The 19,959-nt window shown below is 38.9% G+C and overlaps 1 protein-coding gene across 2 annotated transcripts in view; it reads right to left on the bottom strand.

Annotated features, from left to right (window-relative positions):
* Nucleotides 1-2,066: 2,066 nt before the first annotated feature.
* Nucleotides 2,067-19,959, bottom strand: part of itgb1bp1 (integrin beta 1 binding protein 1) — a 32,586-nt gene continuing 14,693 nt past the window's right edge. For both annotated transcript variants that reach the window (XM_043678148.2, XM_043678158.2), the window contains exons 4-7: nt 17,959-18,095; nt 11,881-11,973; nt 4,250-4,399; nt 2,067-2,303 (exon numbers count right to left, since the gene is read on the bottom strand). In XM_043678148.2, coding sequence (XP_043534083.1) covers nt 2,232-2,303; nt 4,250-4,399; nt 11,881-11,973; nt 17,959-18,095 — 452 coding nt within the window. In that variant the 3' untranslated portion in view covers nt 2,067-2,231. The remainder of the gene's footprint in view (nt 2,304-4,249; nt 4,400-11,880; nt 11,974-17,958; nt 18,096-19,959) is intronic.

The following is a 19,959-nucleotide window of genomic DNA, read 5'->3' as shown; positions in this document are numbered from 1 at the left end:
ACTAGCCATTTGGATACAGAACTGGCTCGAAGGTAGAAGACAGAGGGTGGTGATGAAGGGTTGTTTTTCAGATTGGAGGCCTGTGACCAGCGGAGTGCCACAAGGCTCAGTGCTGGGTTCACTACTTTTCATCATGTATATAAATGATTTAGTTGCGAGCATAAGAGGTACAGTTAGTAAGTTTGCAGATGACACCAAAATTGGAGGTGTAGAGGACAGCGAAGAAGGTTCTCTCAGAATACAACGGGATCTTGATCAGATGGGCCAATGGACTGAAAAGTGGCAGATGGAGTTTAATTCAGATAAATGTGAGGTGCTACATTTTGGGAAAGCAAATCTTAGCAGGACTTACACACTTAATGGTAAGGTCCTCAGGAGTGTTACTGATAGAGACCTTGGAGTACAGGTTCATAGTTCCTTGAAAGTATAGTCGCAGCTATATAGGATAGTGAAGGAGGCAGTTGGTTTACTTTCCTTTATTGGTCAGAGTATGGAGTACAGGAGTTGGGAGGTCATGTTTCAGCTGTACAGAACATTGGTTAGGCCACTGTTGGAATATTGCGAGCAATTCTGGTTTCCTTTGTATCGGAAAGATGTTGTGAAACATGAAAGGGTTCAGAAAAGATTTACAAGGATGTTGCCAGAGTTGGAGGATTTGAGCTATAGGGAGAGGTTGAATATGCTAGGGATGTTTTGCCCAGAGTGTCTGAGGCTGAGGAGTGACCTTATAGAGGTTTACAAAATCACAAGGGGCATGGATAAATAGACAAAGTCTTTTCTCTGGGGTGGGGGAGTCCAGAACTAGAAGGCATAGGTTTACGGTGAGGGGAACGATATAAAAGAGACCTAAGGGACAACTTTTCCACACAGAGGGTGGTACATGTATGGAATGAGCCGCCAGAGGAGGTAGTGGAGGCTAGTACAATTGCAACATTTAAAAAGCATCTGGATGAGTATTTGAATAGTAAAGGTTTGGAGGGATATGGGCCAGGTGCTGGCAGGTGGGACTAGATTGGGTTGGGATATCTGGTTGGCATGGACGGGTTGGACCGAAGGGTCTGTTTCCATGCTGTACATCTCTATGACTCTGTTTCAGAAGAGATTTACCAAGATGTTGCCAAGAATGGAGGGTTTGAGTTGTAAGGAGATGTTGAAAAAGCTGGAACATTTTTCATTGGAGCATATGAAGTTGAGGGTTACCTTAGAGACTTTTAAAGTCATGAGATGTATAGAGAAGGTGAATGGCAGGTGTCTTTTCCCTATACTGGAGGAATTCAAGACTGAGAGACATATTTTTTAAAGTGAGAGGAGAAATACTTTAAAAACAATGAGGGGCAACTTTTATTTTTAGAGTGTTGTTCGTGTGGCATGAACTTTAAGAGGAAGTGGTGGATGTACATTTAACAAGGTTTAAAAGACATTGGATAAGTACTTGAATGTAATGTTTGAAATGATATAGGCCAAGCATGGGCAGATGGGACTAGTTTAGTTTGCGATTATGGTCAGCATAGACTGGTTGGACTGAAGGGTCTGTTGCTCTGCTGTATGGCTCGACTATGATCTGGAAATGATGTTAATGGGTAGTATAACATAGGGAAAAATCAGAGTACAAATAGAAAACTAACTAACTGTCTCTATTTTACTTGTGTGAATAAAAGGATGTTATTGCATTGCTAATTTGAAAGGGCAAGAATTGCAATGGTGTTTAGAAAGTGTACTGACCTGCCCATTCTTTGTTAAATATATTTGGCTTGAAAATGTACATCATCAAGACTTGTTCATTTAAATTGCTACTGTTAGTATGAGATATATAGACACATTGAGCATTATAAAATGCAAACATTAACCAAGTAATATACTATTGGCCTGATATTTAAGAAATATCTCTCTACAAAGCAATGCTTCATAGTTGCTACAGGTTTATATATTTCTGAAACCTTTATTTTAAGTCTTGCAGTAAACCTAAGGCAGTTTCAAGGAGGTATGGGGATGTTTGACGCTGTAATTGAAATAGTGATGTAGAACAATAACAGACTTCGATAAAACTATAAGCCTGCACAGTACTATCAGACAATTATTTCTCAATTTATTGAAAATATTGAAATGCAGACATCTTCAAACTTAAGAATTTGTAACACTTAGTTCATAAATCTAAGGCAACAATAGTAGATGAAGGTAGTTAAACAAGGTAAACAACAATGAATCCAAATGTATTGTTAAGAGAATAATTGTCAGGATTTCTCTGAGGAAAGTGCTGAATCAAAAGCAGTGGATAGAACTTTGCAGATTGTTTGAGCTTGTTCCTGAAAAACAGAAGGATTGGATTACTCATAACACTGCATTTTTGGTGATTGGATAATTTTATTTGATCTTAAGATTATATCTGTAACTATGCATGAGAAGTAAACAATTAGAAACATCTTATGCTTTGATTTTCATCTGTCGAGCTCAGTGGCAGTGCACTCACTGGGTTCGACTCTTGCCTCGCCAATCATATACTTAAAAGGTGGCCAATATGGTGGCTCAGTGGTTAGCACTGATGCCTCAGTACTAGAGACTCAAGTTTGATTCCAGCCTCAGGTGACTGCATGGGTTTCCTCCGACTGCTCCGGTTTCCTCCCACAGTCCAAAGATGTGCTGATTAGGTGGTTTGGCCATGCCAAATTGCTCCATAGGATATGCAGGCTACTTGGATTAGCTATGAAAAATGCAGGGTTAGCGGTGGAGTTGGGGGTTGGGTCTTAGTTGGGATGGTCTTCAGAGGTTCAGTGTGGACTCAATGGGCTAAATGGCCTGATTCCACACTAGGGATTGTGTGATCACTTCACTTTATCCTCCCAAACCATTATTTCTAGAGTCCTCCTTCTTTAGCTAAATGCTCGACAGAGCTAGGGTGGATTAATTCAGAGTTTCTCACATTATCTTTGAGGCAATGAAGTTAAGGTCGGATTGATAATCATGAAACAGGAAGGAGAAGAGTGAATTCATAATATGGGACAAGGAAAGCCAAAACAAACAAACAAATCAATGGGATCAGTTGTCATTAGATGCAGAGGCTAAAGTAACCTGGAGCATAGGATTTGGATCAAAGCAGAATACTGTGAATGCTGTAAATCTCAAACAGAAGGCTGAGGAAACCTGGCAGCATCAGACTCTGTTTTTCTCTTTACAGATGCTCCCACTCCTGTTGAGTTCTGCCAACATTCTCTTCTTTGATAAAGATATGTAGTGTTGATTGAAGGAAGTGAGACAGTAAAATAGATCCCAGAGGAATAAGTGAGTAGAACAAATTGTGAAGATGCCCCCATGAAGCCTCTATATCTATAGTGTTCCAAATAATGATACAAGTTACAGTTGCAGGCAGAATATCACTTCAATACTCACAGTAAGATTTTGACTTTCTCAGGTAAAAATATTGAAAATAGGCTCATGACTTTTAATTTGCAAGCATTAGGTGATCAGAACATATGGAAGTTAGCATCCTAGTTGGCACTCTGGTTAAGAGGGGCTGGACTATTGAGATTGCTTCTTATAAGGAGGCAGCAATAAGTGCCTCAATTGGTCCATCAGAAAATACAAAGAAACACTAACTATGCTTCAATTGTAAAGCCCAAATTAGGAAGGCAGTGATGCCTACTACTTGGGTTGAGACTTAAAGAAGGTAGCAGGCAGGTGCAAAATTAATAATAGAAGAGCAGAAATGACACATGGCTTATCTGGATGAGAGAAAAAAAAACACCAAAAGCAATCCGATTCCAGTTTGAAACAACAATAGAAATGTGCACATTCATAAGTAAAATAGAAATTCAGATTCTGTGTGATTAGAGACATAACTTATCATAGAGGAAAAGAAGGAAGTGATATGAAATGGTTAGAAGTAAATGTCTAAGGCATAATGTCAGGATAAAGTCAACTTTTATACTGTATAGAATCCTTTTGGGATTGTCCATGAATGCTTTTCAGGTTGGGAGACATTTGTGGACAATGAATGAATGCAAAAGCATTCAGTATTAAACTGACTCTTATGGGAACCCCTCTCTCATAGATTTTGACATATCAGGGTCATTTGTGGTTGGTTTCCCTAATTTCAAATTGCACACTTTAGTCACCTGTCTAATGAATATGGTATATCAATAACTTTTACCTGTTAGTGGCAAATGAAACCTGTGGTTCTGCAATTAAAGTACCAAACCACTCTTAAAAATATTATAAAATCAAATATAAAATTAAAGAAAGATTCATTTCTCACCAAGCTATTGCACTGATACACGCAGATACTATATTCATTCTGGTTTGCATCGGTCGTTTTTAAAGCAAGGAGACTTTTTCCCATTCCTAAACCATCATCATAACAGATCATTCTCACTATCAAATAAAGTGGATGTCTGTGCAAAATGTCCTGCCAAAAGACAAAAAAAGGTTAGTAGAATTTCTAACTTTACCTGCATTTGGATGACCGACGAAATAGAATTTTATGTTAAGTGACTAGAATAATTAGTGTATTTAATTAAATCAATGATCTGACACAGGGCAATGTTTGAGAAGAATGCAGAAATAGAAGTAATTTGGTCTTACAAGCCAACTCTGCTAACGTTTAAAACTCTAACAACAATATTTTAAAAATATTTTTGCCATGCATGCCAACTGCCTTACATCTCATAATAACATCTCTTCCCAATCAGAGTCTGGAGTTGAGATAACCTTTAATCTCTTTCTAAGAATCTAAATTTATTTATGTTTAACTTTTAACTGAAAGTTGCTGTTTAAATTCAGGAGCCGGGAACATCAGAAGTGATATACAAACTATTCACTGTGGAACAGTTGTAGTTAGTTAAGGAAGCTAGCTTGAGTTGTTTTTTTTCTGCAACAGGATAAAGTAATTGTTTAGTTTTAGAACACATTCAGAGGAGTATAAGACATTCGGTGAATTAAGCAAATTTTGATCTCTTTCTAAAAGAATTTGTATGTATTTAACTGAAGTGCTGGAAATTAGGTGAGGAAGGGATGGAGATGGTCTTTTTAGCTTTTTTTTTAAAAAACATTTTTACCCTATAGCAATTGGTGGTTCTTGCCCTTAAAAATCCAATTTATAAACATTGGTGGAGGAGTTGACTGATGGGTATTTCTAATTTCCATTATAATCTATGCGTAAGGTATGGCAGCTAAAATCATGCAAAAAGCCCATCTTGTGGTATATAAAGTCATGTTCATGACTCCTAAATGAGCACTGTGCAGAAAGTGTCAGTGGCTGCAAAAAAGTGAGCTCAAACTTTGAGCTCAAATAGCCACTGAAATAAATGACTGTAATGCATCCATAAGGCAGATAGGAAGCACGTTTTGGAAGGTGGTTATACTGCAAGTCAGGGGTATACAGGCAAGTAAGGAATGGGTCCCCTAAGTGATTTTGCTTGCTAATTGGGGTTTCATCCTGGATATTGATTTGGGGTGGGGGGGGGGGAAAGAGGGAAGAATAATAGTTCTTCAGAGGAGTGCAACAAGAGCTTTAGTATTACAAGTGCTTAATTGTACAGAAAGGAAGAAGAATGAAAGACTAGTAATGACAGAGGATTCGTTAATTATTGAATTAGAGATGTATTTCGACAACCATAGACAGAATGGTATGTTGTCTTCCTGATCCAAGGGCAAAGAATGCCACAGAGCAGCTGCAGAACATTCTTCTGAGGCAGAGTGATCAGAGCGTGTGATACCAGTGACTGAAGGAGGAAGGGGTTTGTGGCCTTGCAGTCAGAATTTAGGAAGCCAAGTGGAAAAGCAACTGACTTCAAAAACAGTGATCTCTGGATCACTATTGCTTGCATTTGAGTACAGAAATTGGATAAGACAGATGAATAATGGATACACATTTTGTGCAGGAGGTGGTAGGACTTCAAATCCTTGGGTTATTGGGGTCTGATAAACAGGAAAATGTGTTAGAGCATGACTAAGGTGCAGAAAATAGGGGAGACACAGCATTAGAATAGAAAACAGTAAATTAAAAGATGGAGTTAGAATAAGGGAGAATTTGAAACATTCTAAATCAGGGTTACTTTACATGTGCTGTTAGAGCATAAAACCATAGAATAAAGGAGCAGACAGGCTAGTTGACCCATTGAGGCTGCTCAAGCCTGTAGAAATAAAACTCTAATTCAATAATTAACAAATGCTCTATCATGACTCCTCTTTCATTAATTAAGCACCCACACTATCACAGTTCTTCAGAGGAGTGTAATAAGAACTATCACCGCCCGTGTCCCCCTCCCCCAAATCATGGCTAATATGTTTTCTCCTGTTTTCTCCCCATAACCTTTGATCCCCTTACCAATCAATAACCTATCTTGTGTTTTAAAAATACTCAAGGAATTGGCCTCGTCAGCCCTCTGCGGCAATGAGTTCCACAGATGAACCACTATCTAGCTGAAGAAATTCCTCCTCATCTCAGTTCTAAAGGTTCATCTCTTCACTCTGTGGCTATACCCTCAGGTTGTAGTTTCTCCCACCAATGGAAACATCTTCTCCATGCCTATTCTATTCAGGCCTCTCTCTAAGGTTCAATCAGATCCCCTCATCCTTCTAAACTCAATTGAGTACAGACCAAAAACCTTAACTGTCCTTCATAACAAATCAATTATCCCAAGTAAACTACTTCTGGACCTCCTTCAAGGAGTCATTCTTCCTTAGATATGGGGCACAAAACTGCTCTGTATTACAAATGCAGTCTAACCAGAGACTTGTACATTTCTGCTGTTGTATTTCAGCCCTCTTGAAATGAATGCTAACATTGCATTTGCCTTCTTAACTGCCAACTGAACTTTCATGTTAACCTTAAGAGCTCCTTGCTGCTTGATTTCTGAAGCCTTTTTCCAATTACAAAATAGTTCATGCCTCTATTCTTCCAACCAAAGTGCATTTTCACATTGTATTCCATCTGCTGCCACTTTGCCCACTGTCCTAACCCATCCCAGTCTTTCTGCAACCTCCCCATATATTGAACATGATCTGTCCCTCTACCTATCTTTTTGTCATCTTTAAATTTGGCAAAAATGCCCTCAGTTCCTTTGTCTGGATCGTTAATATATAACGTGAATAGTTATGGTCCCAACACCGATCCCCGTGGAACTGCACCAGTCACAGCTGCCATCCAAAAACAGACCCATTTATCTCTACTCTCTGCCTTATGCCAGTCAGCCAATCCTCTTTCCATGTCAGTACCTGGACTCTTATCTAACTTGGTAGCCTCCTGTGCAGCACCTTGTCAAAGGCCTTCTGGAAATCCAAATAGATCACATCCACTAGCTCTCCTTTGTCTAACTTGTTGGTTAGCTTTTCAAGGAACTGAAAGCAGATTTGTTAGGCATGACCTCCCCCAGACGAAGCTGTGCTGACTCAGCCCTACTTTACCATGCACTTTCATGTACTCATCATTAATAATGAATTCTAAAATTTTACCAACGCCTGAGGTCAGGTTAACCAGTCCATAGTCTGTCTACTCTTTCTCCCCCCCACCAACAGTAATATTACATTAGCCATTTTACAGCTTCATAGAACCCCTACAGTGCAGAAAGAGGACATACAGCCATTGACTCTGCACTAACCCTTCAAAGAGCATCCCACTCAGACCCACACTCACCACTCCCCCAATCCATCCCTATAATCCCAAACTGAGTGTTAGTTTTGTGTCATGTGCACAGGTACACACATGCACCAACCAGCCCCACCCCAACCTTGGTCCTTTGTGCCACAGCTTTCTGCAATTTAATAAGTCTTCAGTTTTCCTTTCCAAAATGAACAACTTCACATTTTCACACTTTATACTGCATTGCCCACTTAAGCCATCAATATCTGTCTGTAAACCGCTGGTATCCCTATTGCAACTTGCCTTCCCACTGTTTTGGCTACAGTACATTTCCTCCAAATGATTAATATATATTGTAAACAGGTGCAGTCCCAGCACCGATCCCTGTGGAACCCCACTGGCTGCAGATCGCCAAATTGCGAAAAAAAATGTATTATTGCCACTTAAACCCCTTATCCACACTCATTATTTTCATAAGTCATTAAAAGTTATAGGACAAGTGGGGAGTAGTTAATAAATAACTACAAAATCGTAACCTTTAGAAAAAGGAACAGAACACAGGAACAAGAATTATATTGAACACATATAAGACACTAGTTAGACTTCAGCTGAATTGTGAATATGGTTCTGGGCACTTCATTTTAAGAAGGATGTAAATACATTGTAGAGAGTGTAGAAGAGAACTACAAGAATGATTCTAGTAATAGGTTTCAGTTATGAAAACAGATTGGAAAAGCTCAGATGAGATTTGACAAAAAATTTTAAATTTCCCACTTGTAAAAGAATCAGGAATGATGGCACAGATTTAAAGCAGTTTGCAAAATATATAAATACATTGGGAAAAAGTACTTCTTTGCACAGTGCATAGTTGGTCTGGCATGTGCTGCATGTAACTGTGGTGAGGAAAGGTTCAATTCAGGCATTCAAAAATCCAATAGATAATTATTTTGCACAAACAATTGTGTAGTTATGGGGAAAAAGGCAAAAGAATTGCATTTGGTCATAATGCAGTTTGAGAGCAGGTGTATACACTGGGTAAATTGCTTCCTGCATGTTAATAATTCTGTGATCAAGCTCTATTTTAAGTGGTTCAATTGATGTTTCATAATTCGTTAGCTAAACAAATTCCTTCTCATCTAGCTGTTATTCAAAGATTGCAGGTGTGAATTCAGTTGCTCTCACAGGGGTGCATGCTGTGTTACCAGCCACTTCCAGCGTTTGTGACATCTTACGGCTGTTAGCTTGGGCATCCCTGTAAGCAGCAGAAACAACTGAACTGATCCTGCGTTGACAGTATTTTTGAAGAGCCTATACAGTTGCAAAGCGTCTGCAAGTACTATAAAGTGATGTTCCATTCTCACAGGAATTACAGGCTTAATTACATGAAGGATGCAAGAGGAATCAGGACTGCAGTTTTAGTGTCTCTGGAGTTTGCACTACGACAGGGAGCTGGAACAGAGGCATAAGAGGGAAAGCTGTGCAATGCATTCAACACACTTGCTGGACTTCTCCATATTCCTCAATAGTAAGAGAAGATCGACAGGTCAGCCATTGCTTCCTACATCTGTGTACACACCCAACAGTGCCTGCCTTTTATGTTTTCATCTGAATCCCCTGTAGCAGAACTCATCTGTGACCTTCCAGTCAGCTAGAACACAAATCATGCATTGTCCCTGGCCTTGTTTTAGTACGTGCGTGCCCAGCAACTCAGCATGCAAGGCTCTCAATTCTGTATGGATCTTTAAGGTATACGCAGTGTCTGTATCTGAGAAAGTGATTGCAGGTATCAGATCATGTGATGAACCATCTTCTCAGCCCTGTACTGGTGGATTGGGTAAGTTCTTGTAATTTTTTTGAAGCTGATAATTATAGAGAAGTTGGTAAAAGAATTGGGGAGTATGGAAAATGGGCTGGAAAATGAAGTCCCCTCTCTGGCAAACCTGCAGTTTGTTCATCATGCCAAATAGCAGCGTGAGGCTGGAATTAAGAAGTGCATAAAATAGGAGTAAAAGGTCAACCCAGATGTTTAGTGATGCTATAAGTAGCCCAAGGATGTTGAAAGCCATTCCTTCTATCGGGTTCAGGAAATGTAGCCATCCTTATCCTCAATAATTATGCTCCAGTCATTTCTCAGTTGGTAAATCACTTGATTCTGCTCTTTTCTTGCAGGATAAAGTAGCACACAATAATCACTGGGTGGAGGCCATGAGGTGGGTGTGAGATTTGTAGCTTTAAGTGCAAGGATGAGGTGAAGTATCTAGATTTTATCCATTTAGTCCTGAGCATAAGGAGCTGGTCATTAAGCAATGTGAGAAGCTGGTGAAGCAATGCAGAGATGATATCATGGAAGATTCATTCACTGACCTTGACAATCCATGTCAAGTGATTGGAAAGTCATTAGACCACTTATGGCACTGCTGTAAGTACAATACATTTAAATGTGCTGTTACAACTGAGGCTGGAGGAGTACACTTGTCGCTCTAGAGCCACTACTTCATAACATAAAAATACAATTACCAAAATGCACAATTAAATAACTTATCTAAATAACCCATGACGTGGAGGAGCCTGATGAAGGAGCAGCACTCAAAAGCTAATGCTTACAAATAAAGATGTTGTTGTTGTGTGATTTTTATCTTTTATCAAAACTATTATGAAACCTAGATAATCTAATTATGGGTTTTTAAGCAAAATAATACTTTTACTATAGTATTATAGTTTGTTAACACACATTATAATACAAGTCCTAACGATCCTCCCTGTCAATATCTTCAAAAACATACACACACCCTCACTCTTCAGGAAAGTAGGGATAACAAATTGAAGAGATTAGCTTTCTGAAAAAAATAACCCTGGCCAATGGATTATTCCAAAAGACAAAAGAATAAAATGTAAAACATTCCACAGTCTGTTGCTATGAGATTATGATGTGTGGTCAAGTCACGAGAATCATAGAATCTTTACAGTACAGATTGAGGGCTTCAGCCCATCAAGTCTGGACTGACCCACCCCTAGAGTCTGGTTGACTCTGAATTCTTGTAGAACAGCTTACTCACCCAGTACAATTTTGAGATGTTCTTTCAGTCACTAATGTAAAAAGAACAAGAAGGTTTCCCCGTGAACTGAAGAGTTCTTCAGAAATAGTAGCAAACAGGTAGGCAGCTTGGTCACAGCAAGCTTTTTTAGAATTCACCTAATTCTTTTCTCCAACTAAACCATGAAAAATTTCACCAACCTAATCGTTCAAAAACAAACCTCACCAGGGTCTGCTGTAAGGCAAGCCATTATTACTGGGCATGTGATTTCTAGGAAGCCTTGTTAAAAATAATTTCCATTGTCTTTAGTGAACGTTTAATCACATCTTTTGAAGAAACTAGTTGGGTATGCCCACAAAATGTGAAAAATTCCTTTTTCCATGATCCTTCAAAAATTAAATCCGCCAAGCAGTATTAAATAGAAAGTGTCTTTGTAATAGTATACTATAGCAAGTTTGCAATGCTCTATGAATGCTTCTCGAGAATCACTTCTGAAGATGTAACACTATAAGATTTACTGAACCAAGACATGGTTTCTGGTGAGAAAACATTAAGACATTTCATTTGGTATCACCCACTCCATCAAAATATTGTGGTCATGTCATCCCATTTAACTGACTGTTGGAATTCAGAAAAGAACACCTGAACATTGCAAGTTTAGCATATAGATGACACTCTATTGTATGCACATGAATGATTCGTCTGTAGAGCTAGACAGAAAGGGGATTCTATTAACAAATCAAAAAGTATCATTCCTGTTCATGCAAGTGTTCAAGGTGCTATGATATGAAATGTTGAACTCTGCGCAACAGAACCAGAAGGCCTCCTGAATTACAGCACCTTTGTTATGAAGGAGCAATATCAATTGTGTTAAATGTAGGTTTTGGTAGCTGGCACTGATGTGATTGACCTCAGGACATGAAACCTTTATAAGTTTTTCCTGAACAAAATAAGGACAGAATATGCATTGCAGTGTCAGCGCGTACTTGTCTTTTATTGGCTGTTGTATTAATTAGCAATTAGAGGTCCAAAAGTTTATTAAATTATTTAATTACCCAAATTAGCACAATTCTTAAACCCTTTATACAAAATTGTGGACAGTGGTTAACAAATGATGCATGGGACAAGTGTAAAAATTCATATTCCTTTGCAATGTTTGTCATGATCACACACACTGACAATAAGTGATCACGGTTTAAAATGAGCATCCTTTCTTCCCTACAACTTTAAGTGTGTCATAACAAAATTAGAAGAAAGAATTAATGTACTTACAAATTGATCAGAGGATGCGACTTTGATACCGTATTTGGAGACGTATAAAATACTCTCCTCTTCGGACGGTATAAAGGGTAGTTTTCCATATTGCTGTAAGAGAAACCACACACCAGAGAGAAATTTGCCATTTTACCAAACTAGCTGATTGATGGAAATAGGAAATTGTTAATATCACCTTAAGACCTTTTGTTTTCGGAAGATTTCAGTTGTAAGGTAATTAAAGTGTTGAGCTTTAGAAATTCACAGATCACCTTAAGACTATAGAAACATGATTTCACATGTACCTGAAGGGGGTCAGAACCAGGAGGATGAAAGCCTTGAAAAGTGAAGTTGGCCTTCATTTACCTGTGGAATTTCAGACAGTAGTTTGAGGATAATTAAATTTATTGGGCATTTTACTAATCTCTGCTGTCATAAAGATAATTAATTCCATCTGGAGCTTTGGTTGGAATTCTGGGAAATCATTGTGGGATTTTTCAGGAGTTCTTGGGTGCTTTTAACTCTAAATCCAAAGTTGACAGGGTGAAAGCCCAGATTTAAGCAGCCAGAAGAAATAAAAATCTGCTGTGTGTTGAAAAACAGCATTGACCAGAGCAAAAGAACAGTTCTAAATCAAGGCTATTTTATGCTCTTCAATCTATGTTGAGTTTAAAAAGTGCAGAATTATGAGGCACTTAAGAAATACCGTAGGACCTTTTTAGCTAAAAGCTAATAGAAACAGCCCCATGAAATTGCATTGCTTGGAGAATAGCTGGAACACCAAGGAGAAATCAAGGCAAATTCCTCTCAGCTGTGGCACTTTGTTTCAGTCCCAGGAAGTGGAAAGAAACTTTAAAAGCCTAATAAGTAGACAAAGACTTTCTGAGGGGGGGGGGGGGGAAATCACAAGAAAAAACAGGAAGTGCAGTTAAAAATGTAAGTTCAAACAATATGATTGTGTTTTATTGCAATCTTTAGCATAAATTTTAAAAATTCATCCAAGACCCATTTTAGTATGTGTTTTCTTTATTAATTCTACAGGATAAAATGCATATGTTTTAAAAAGTAAAATCGTGTGGCATAATTTCTTTCAGTTCGTCACAGGTTATTGAATTTCTCTTCTCCCCTTTTAAAGGGAAGCAATGTCTATTGGAATTATCACTGGATTGTAAATCCAGAGACCTAGGTAATGTTCTAGGCACCTGGGTTTGAATACCATTGTGGCAAATGGTGAAACTTAAATTCAGTAAAAATCTGGAATTAAAAGACTCGTGTCAATTCTCAGGAAAACTCCATCTGGTTCACTAATGTCCAAGAAAAAGGAAGCTTATGGTAGATGCTGAAGGCTCAAAACAGAGGCTCTTGAGGAATAAAGGAGGTGCTTTTTAAAAAAAAAAGGCATGAGGAGAGAAAAGAGGGGACTTGAAAAATTTGAGTGTAACATTAAGGAAAATCCAAAGGCAGTTTGTATGTATATTGGGAACAAGAGAATAAGCAGGGGAAGAGTGGGTCAAAGTGGCAATCTATGTGCAGCGAGAAGACATAGCTGAGGTTTTAAATGAGTACTTTGCATCTGTATTCACAATAGAGAAGGTAGGTGTAGATAATGAGAGGAAGATGTATTAGCAGTTTTGGCATGCTTGAGAGTGCATAAATCCCAAGGCCCAGATGAAACGTATGCAAGGCTGCTGGAGGCGGCAAGGGAGGAAATGATGAGGACTCTTGACATAAATTTTCAAATCTACTTGGGCTACAGGAGGGATTCCAGAGGACTCAAAGACAACTAATATGGTACTATCCCCTTTGGTTTATTCACCATTATTGAATCTACTAGCAAGTCCTCTCTTGTTGAGCCGATTGCATTCTGGGCTTTAAAAGGAAACCTGTGCGCTTCTAGAACCTAAATTTCTTTATCACTTTTATTAGCAACTTCTAATGGTTTAAATTCACTTTTTTAAAAAACGTTTTCATAATTTGTTTGCATACTTCTTCCATGACTGGGTGTAACTGTAGCCTACTGTATGAATGTGATTGATTGTTTGTTATCTCTTATTTCTATCCAAATGGATTCTATTTCTGTTCTATTGAAGGATGATTTTTAAAATATATGTATATATTTACAGGATCCGCTGGCTAAATGCCTAATTTCGCTTGAAGTTGGTGACAAGTGCTTTCTTGAACTGCTGCGTGGCATGTGGTGTAGGATTTTGCCAGTGCAATCACTAGTGGTGCTACCAAGCCAATTTTGGTGATGGACATTAAAATCCCCCCAAAAAACATATATTCCATGTCCTTGCTGCCCTATGTGCATCCTCTAAGTAGTGTTTAATGTGGAAGAAAACTAATTCATCAGCTGAGGGATAAATGGTACCTCAATTACCAGGAGGTTCCTTGCACATACATATTTGAGGCTTCATAGGGTCTAGAGTCAACACTGCCGTGCTGCTATCTCTGGATTGTGATTGTGGTATTTGGGGTGTCATCTGTAAGATATGATTCTGTGTGAATGACATTCTCAGGGTGTTGTTTAACCAGTGTCTTTAGCACAGACCCCAGATGTTGCTAGAAATAGAGGGCTTGAGTTATAAGGACAGGCTGGGATGTCTTTCACTGGAAGGTAGAAAATTGAGATTAAACCTTAGAGGTTTATAAAATCATGAGAGTTATAGATAAGCTGAATGGCAGGTGCCATTTCCCTAGGGTAGGGAATTTCAAGAGTAGGCATATTTTTAAGGTGAGATAAACATAGAACATAGAAAAATACAGCGCAGTACAGGCCCTTTGGCCCTCGATGTTGCGCCGATCCAAGTCCACCTAACTTACACTAGCCCACTATCCTCCATATGCCTATCCAATGCCTCTTTAAATGCCCATAAAGAGGGAGAGTCCACCACTGCTACTGGCAGGGCATTCCATGAACTCACGACTCGCTGAGTAAAGAATCTACCCCAAACATCTGTCCTATACCTACCACCCCTTAATTTAAAGTTATGCCCCCTCGTAATAGCTGACTCCATACGTGGAAAAAGGTTCTCATGGTCAACCCTATCTAAATCCCTAATCATCTTGTACACCTCTATCAAGTCACCCCTAAACCTTCTTTTCTCCAATGAAAACAGTCCCAAGTGCCTCAGCCTTTCCTCATACGATCTTCCGACCATACCAGGCAACATCCTGGTAAACCTCCTCTGCACCCGTTCCAGTGCTTCCACATCCTTCCTATAGTATGGCGACCAAAACTGCACACAATACTCCAGATGCGGCCGCACCAGAGTCTTATACAACTGCAACATGACCTCAGGACTCCAGAACTCAATTCCTCTACCAATAAAAGCCAGTACGCCATATGCCTTCTTCACTGCACTATTTACCTGGATGGCAACTTTCAGAGATCTGTGTACATGGACACCAAGATCCCTCTGCTCATCCACACTACCAAGTATCCAACCATTAGCCCAGTACCCCATCTTTTTGTTACTCTTACCAAAGTGAATCACCTCACACTTACCTACATTGAACTCCATTTGCCACCTTTCTGCCCAGCTCTGCAACTTATCTATATCCTGCTGTAACCTGACACATCCTTCCTCACTGTCAACAACTCCACCGACTTTCGTATCATCCACAAAATTGCTCACCCAACCTTCTAGCCCCTCCTCCAGGTCATTTATAAAAATGACAAACAGCAATGGTCCCAAAACAGATCCTTGCGGAACACCGCTAGTAACTGCATTCCAAGATGAACCTTTATCATCAACTACTACCCTCTGTCTTCTTCCAACCAGCCAATTCCTAATCCAAACCTTCAAACTCACCCTCAATGCTATACCTCCGTATTTTTTGCAATAGCCTACCATGGGGAACCTTATCAAACACCTTACTAAAATCCATATACACCTCATCTACCGCTTTACCCTCGTCTACCTCCTTAGTCACCTCAAAGAATTCAGTAAGGTTTGTGAGGCACGACCTGCCCTTCACAAAACCATGCTGACTATCCTTGATCACATTATTCCCATCAAAGATTTTTTTTTAAAAAGTGAGGGCCAACATTTTTGACACAGTAGTTTAGGTGTGGAATGAGCTTCAGCGGTGGTGGTGGATGTGGATACAGTTACAAGGTTTAAAGATATTTGGATAAGTATACAAATAAGAAATGTTTGAAGGGACAGTGGCCAAATACAGGCAGGTGGAACTAATTTAGTTTGGGATTATGATTGGCAAGGACTGGTTGGAGCAAAGGCTCTGTTTCTATGCTGTATGACTATGTTCATAAAGAGGACTTTGCAGGATCAGCAGGGTTGTATGTGCTGTTGTCGTTTCCAGTGACTTGGCTTTTGTTGTGATCTGTCCAATATTGCTTTTATGAGATCTTAGCATTTGGGCATCTAAGCAACTGAGAGACTTGCTGGGCCATTTCAGAGGACGTTTAAGAGCCAACCACATTGCTGTGGGCCAGACCTATGAAAATGGTAGCTTCTTTTTTTTTCTCCCTAAAAAGATATTCGTGAACCAAATGAATCTTCACAACAATCAACAACAGTTTCATGGCCACCATTATTTTAGCTTTTAGTTCCAGTTTTATTAATTGTACTCAAGTTTCACCATCTGCTATGATGGGATTCAAACCAATGTCCCTAGAGCAGAGCATGTAATATTAAATACTTTTAGACAGAAGTAGAAAAGGGAATCTAAGATTATCATGGTTGATGAAAATTACAATTTAAAACACAAATAAATCAGCCCCAATCTTAATTGAATTGCAGAGCATACTTGAGGAACTGAATGATCTATTTCTGCTTCTATTTCGTACATTCATATTAGACCAGGTTTATGGATTATTAGACCAGTGACAACACCATGATGTCACTACCTGCTCTGTTTTTTTACTAGTCATCTAGTAAGTAGTGCTACTCCACCTCCCTTTTCATACAATTTTTCTCTAAATGTAAACTCATTGTGTTTACACTGTGTTGGATGGAGTTGCGGGGGGGAGGGGGTGCTCGGCTGTGGTGTGCAGCTGCCTTGTCTCCTGAACAGGGAGCAGTCTTAACAGAAAATTCTGAGGCCCAGAGGAGAGACATTGAATCGATTAACCGAATAATCAATTATCCAAACGAAATAGTGCCCAACGATTTTGTTCAGATAAACGAGGTTCGTCTGTATATCTGCTTTCTCGCAACATGGTCTTGCCTCCTGTTCATGTTTACTTAAAGTGACTCTGCATTGTTCTACAGCTTTACCTCAATATAGTTCTATTCTATTACTATTTATTCCCTAGTCATTTATACTCTTTGTTTAGTTTTGTCTATCATTTCCTGTTTGTTTATATGCAGGCCTGGTTCATATCTTGTAACTAACTCCATACTGCAACATTAAAGCCTTGCTACAACCCTGTTTAGTAACTGGTCCTAATCCAGTCCAGTTAAATTTCATATTTAGAAATAGAGATGTCAATTTGTTCGCAGGGCTGAACAATCTTTCTCCATTGACAGTCCAGCATAGAAGCCAGTCACTTTTTGATGTTATCCAACCATATTGTCTTGTACTGTTTTCTGGATGTGGCATGTTGCATAACCTTTTTTCGCTGACTGCATCTGTTTGTGTTACATGCCCAAAATAAGAGCTTTCTTGATATCTATTCTTCAATGTTCCTCTTAATACCAATGTTCAAGAACCCATGCATTTGACTGCATGCAATTTCTGTTCAAGTTCTTTCAATTCAAATGCTCTTCTTTGACCCTCATCACTCTTAATGGTCCAGCTTTCACAGCCATACCTTGCCGCTAGCCACACAGGAATCTTCTTTGCATGCGATATGCTGTGGCTGCTCCATGCTGTAAACATGTTGACAATGCCATAAGCATTATCAAATTTCTTTGGCAGACTTGGCAATTGCACTATAATCCCAGCTAAACGAAAGGATCAAACTATTAAACTGAACTTTGGTAATCAGAAACTTGCAGGTCTTTTCAGTTATCCCCATCACCATCTTGTCAAGACTGATCAGGAGACTAGATTTAATTATGTTTACAGATCTGAAAGTTTGTTCACGATAGAAGTTAATATGCATTCCTCTAACTTCCATTATCTTACCTGTGCCAAATCAATATAATTAATCAAATCCTGTGGTCCTTGAAGACATTCAAATAAACTGGAGTTTAAGTTTTCAATAGCCCCCAAATACTTCACTCGGAATTCAGTGCATGTGTCAAAGTTACTGTTACTCTGTCCTATAACAAAAGCATAAAAACACAATTTGTCATCTTCCAGTACTGAAAAATAAATTCCATTACTATAAAACTGGCACCAATTTTTTCTACTTTTACAAGTATTACATTTTGTTCATGTTGTGACTTATTGGAAATGGAAAGCAAGCAATTAATTGTCAATAAACACCACCACCAATCAACACCAGACCCACCCCAAACTTTCTTCCCCTTAACTCCTCCCAGCTCAGGCTGGGGTATATGTTTCTACAGGCCACTACCTTGCCAGGTAGTCACTTTTGTATGTAAATTTAATAGTTTATTTCTGGGAGAAGGCTGCAAAGACGACCATGGGAACTTTAACTGATATCTTCCATTCTTAGTCTGGGCATACTGAGGTCAATGGTAGAACCGTTATCACTATTCCAGCTCTGATCAACTGAGTTCAGTGCAGACCAGGATCTGCCCCATCTATTGGATTTCTGAAGGAGCATTTTTATCCACCGAGGTATCAGAGAGACAGAGCTTTATTTTTCCCCCCAATTAATGCTTATAGCTATTTCTCAAAAGGTACAAAATTACTTTGTGTACATATATTGTGCTTTAATAAATAAAGTTCATACTTATATAAAAATTAACAATATGCTTGGTGGCATTATAATTTGAAAAGCTTGTAGATGACAACTTGGGAAATGTTGCAAGTATTGAAGGTAATAATTGACTCAAGGAGAACATTCACAGGCAGATGAAAAGTGAATGATAATGTGTGGGAATATATTCCGGCAGAAAGAACAAAGAGACAATAAAACATGGTGGGGTCTCCATGTCTTTGAAATAAATAGGACAAGATGAAAAGACTTTTTTTTATAAATAAAGAATGTATGTGTGATTTATGGCTTTACAAATAAAGGCATTGAGTACAAAAATCAAGAGAGTCATGTGAAACCCATAAGGCATCAGTTTGTCCTAAACTGGCATATAGTTTTTAATTCAGGACACGAAACTTCTAAAATTATAATCAGGCCTCAAGTGTTAACATTCTAATAAATCTCTTATTGGCGATGGAGGACTTAAGTTATGAAGAAAGGTTAGAGAACCTGGGTTGTTCTCCTTCAGGCAGAGAAGGATAAATCAGTAGAGCGATTTAAAATCACAAAAGGATTTTGATTTTTTTTTCATTTATGGATTATGGGCATGCTGACTTGGTCAGCATTTATTGCCCATCCCTTACTATCCAGTCAGTAGTTGCTGAGAATCTGGAGTCGTTTGTAAACCCAGAACAGGCAAGGGCAGCATATTTTATTTCCTAAAAGACTTGAGTGAATCTAACAGGTTTTTTTAAAAAAAGATAATTGACAGTTTACTTGGATGCCATTTTCTAAAATTCCAGGTTTTGATTTTTATTGAATTCAAATATACCATCTGCCAAAGTGAGATTTTAACTATTGTACCCAGAACATGGCAGGAGATTTTGAGAGACACACATTACCCCCTTAATGGAAGGCCACTGAACCTCAAACCAATAAGATAAAGTCAGCTCATCGGGTTTTTAAAAAGTGCTTGGGATCGTAGGCATGGAAAGCAGAGAGCGGTTGGCCAATTAGAGACCAGGTGCACATGCATGCACACCCTGAAGGCCCAGGATCATGGAACAACACTGGTCAGAAGTAATTGATGTTGGAGAGATTTCATGGGGTGGAGAAGATTGCACAAGTGGGTTTGGCAGGAGGGAGCTGGGCTGGGGGCATGGAATGTGGTGCTAGGGGAGAAAGGTGCTGTCAAGTGCTAAGAAAATGTATTGCATGTTGATTACGTGGACTTTGTGGTATTTTGTTAACACGATCATGAAGAAATACCAAAATTAAAGTTCATGGAATGGGAGAGTCAC

Source organism: Chiloscyllium plagiosum, unplaced genomic scaffold (genome assembly GCF_037043375.1).
Source record: "Chiloscyllium plagiosum isolate Xiang-an unplaced genomic scaffold, Cpla_swu_hap1 HiC_scaffold_3, whole genome shotgun sequence".
Classification (NCBI taxonomy): Eukaryota; Metazoa; Chordata; class Chondrichthyes; order Orectolobiformes; family Hemiscylliidae; genus Chiloscyllium; species Chiloscyllium plagiosum.
This window is presented reverse-complemented; position numbering and strand designations above follow the sequence as displayed.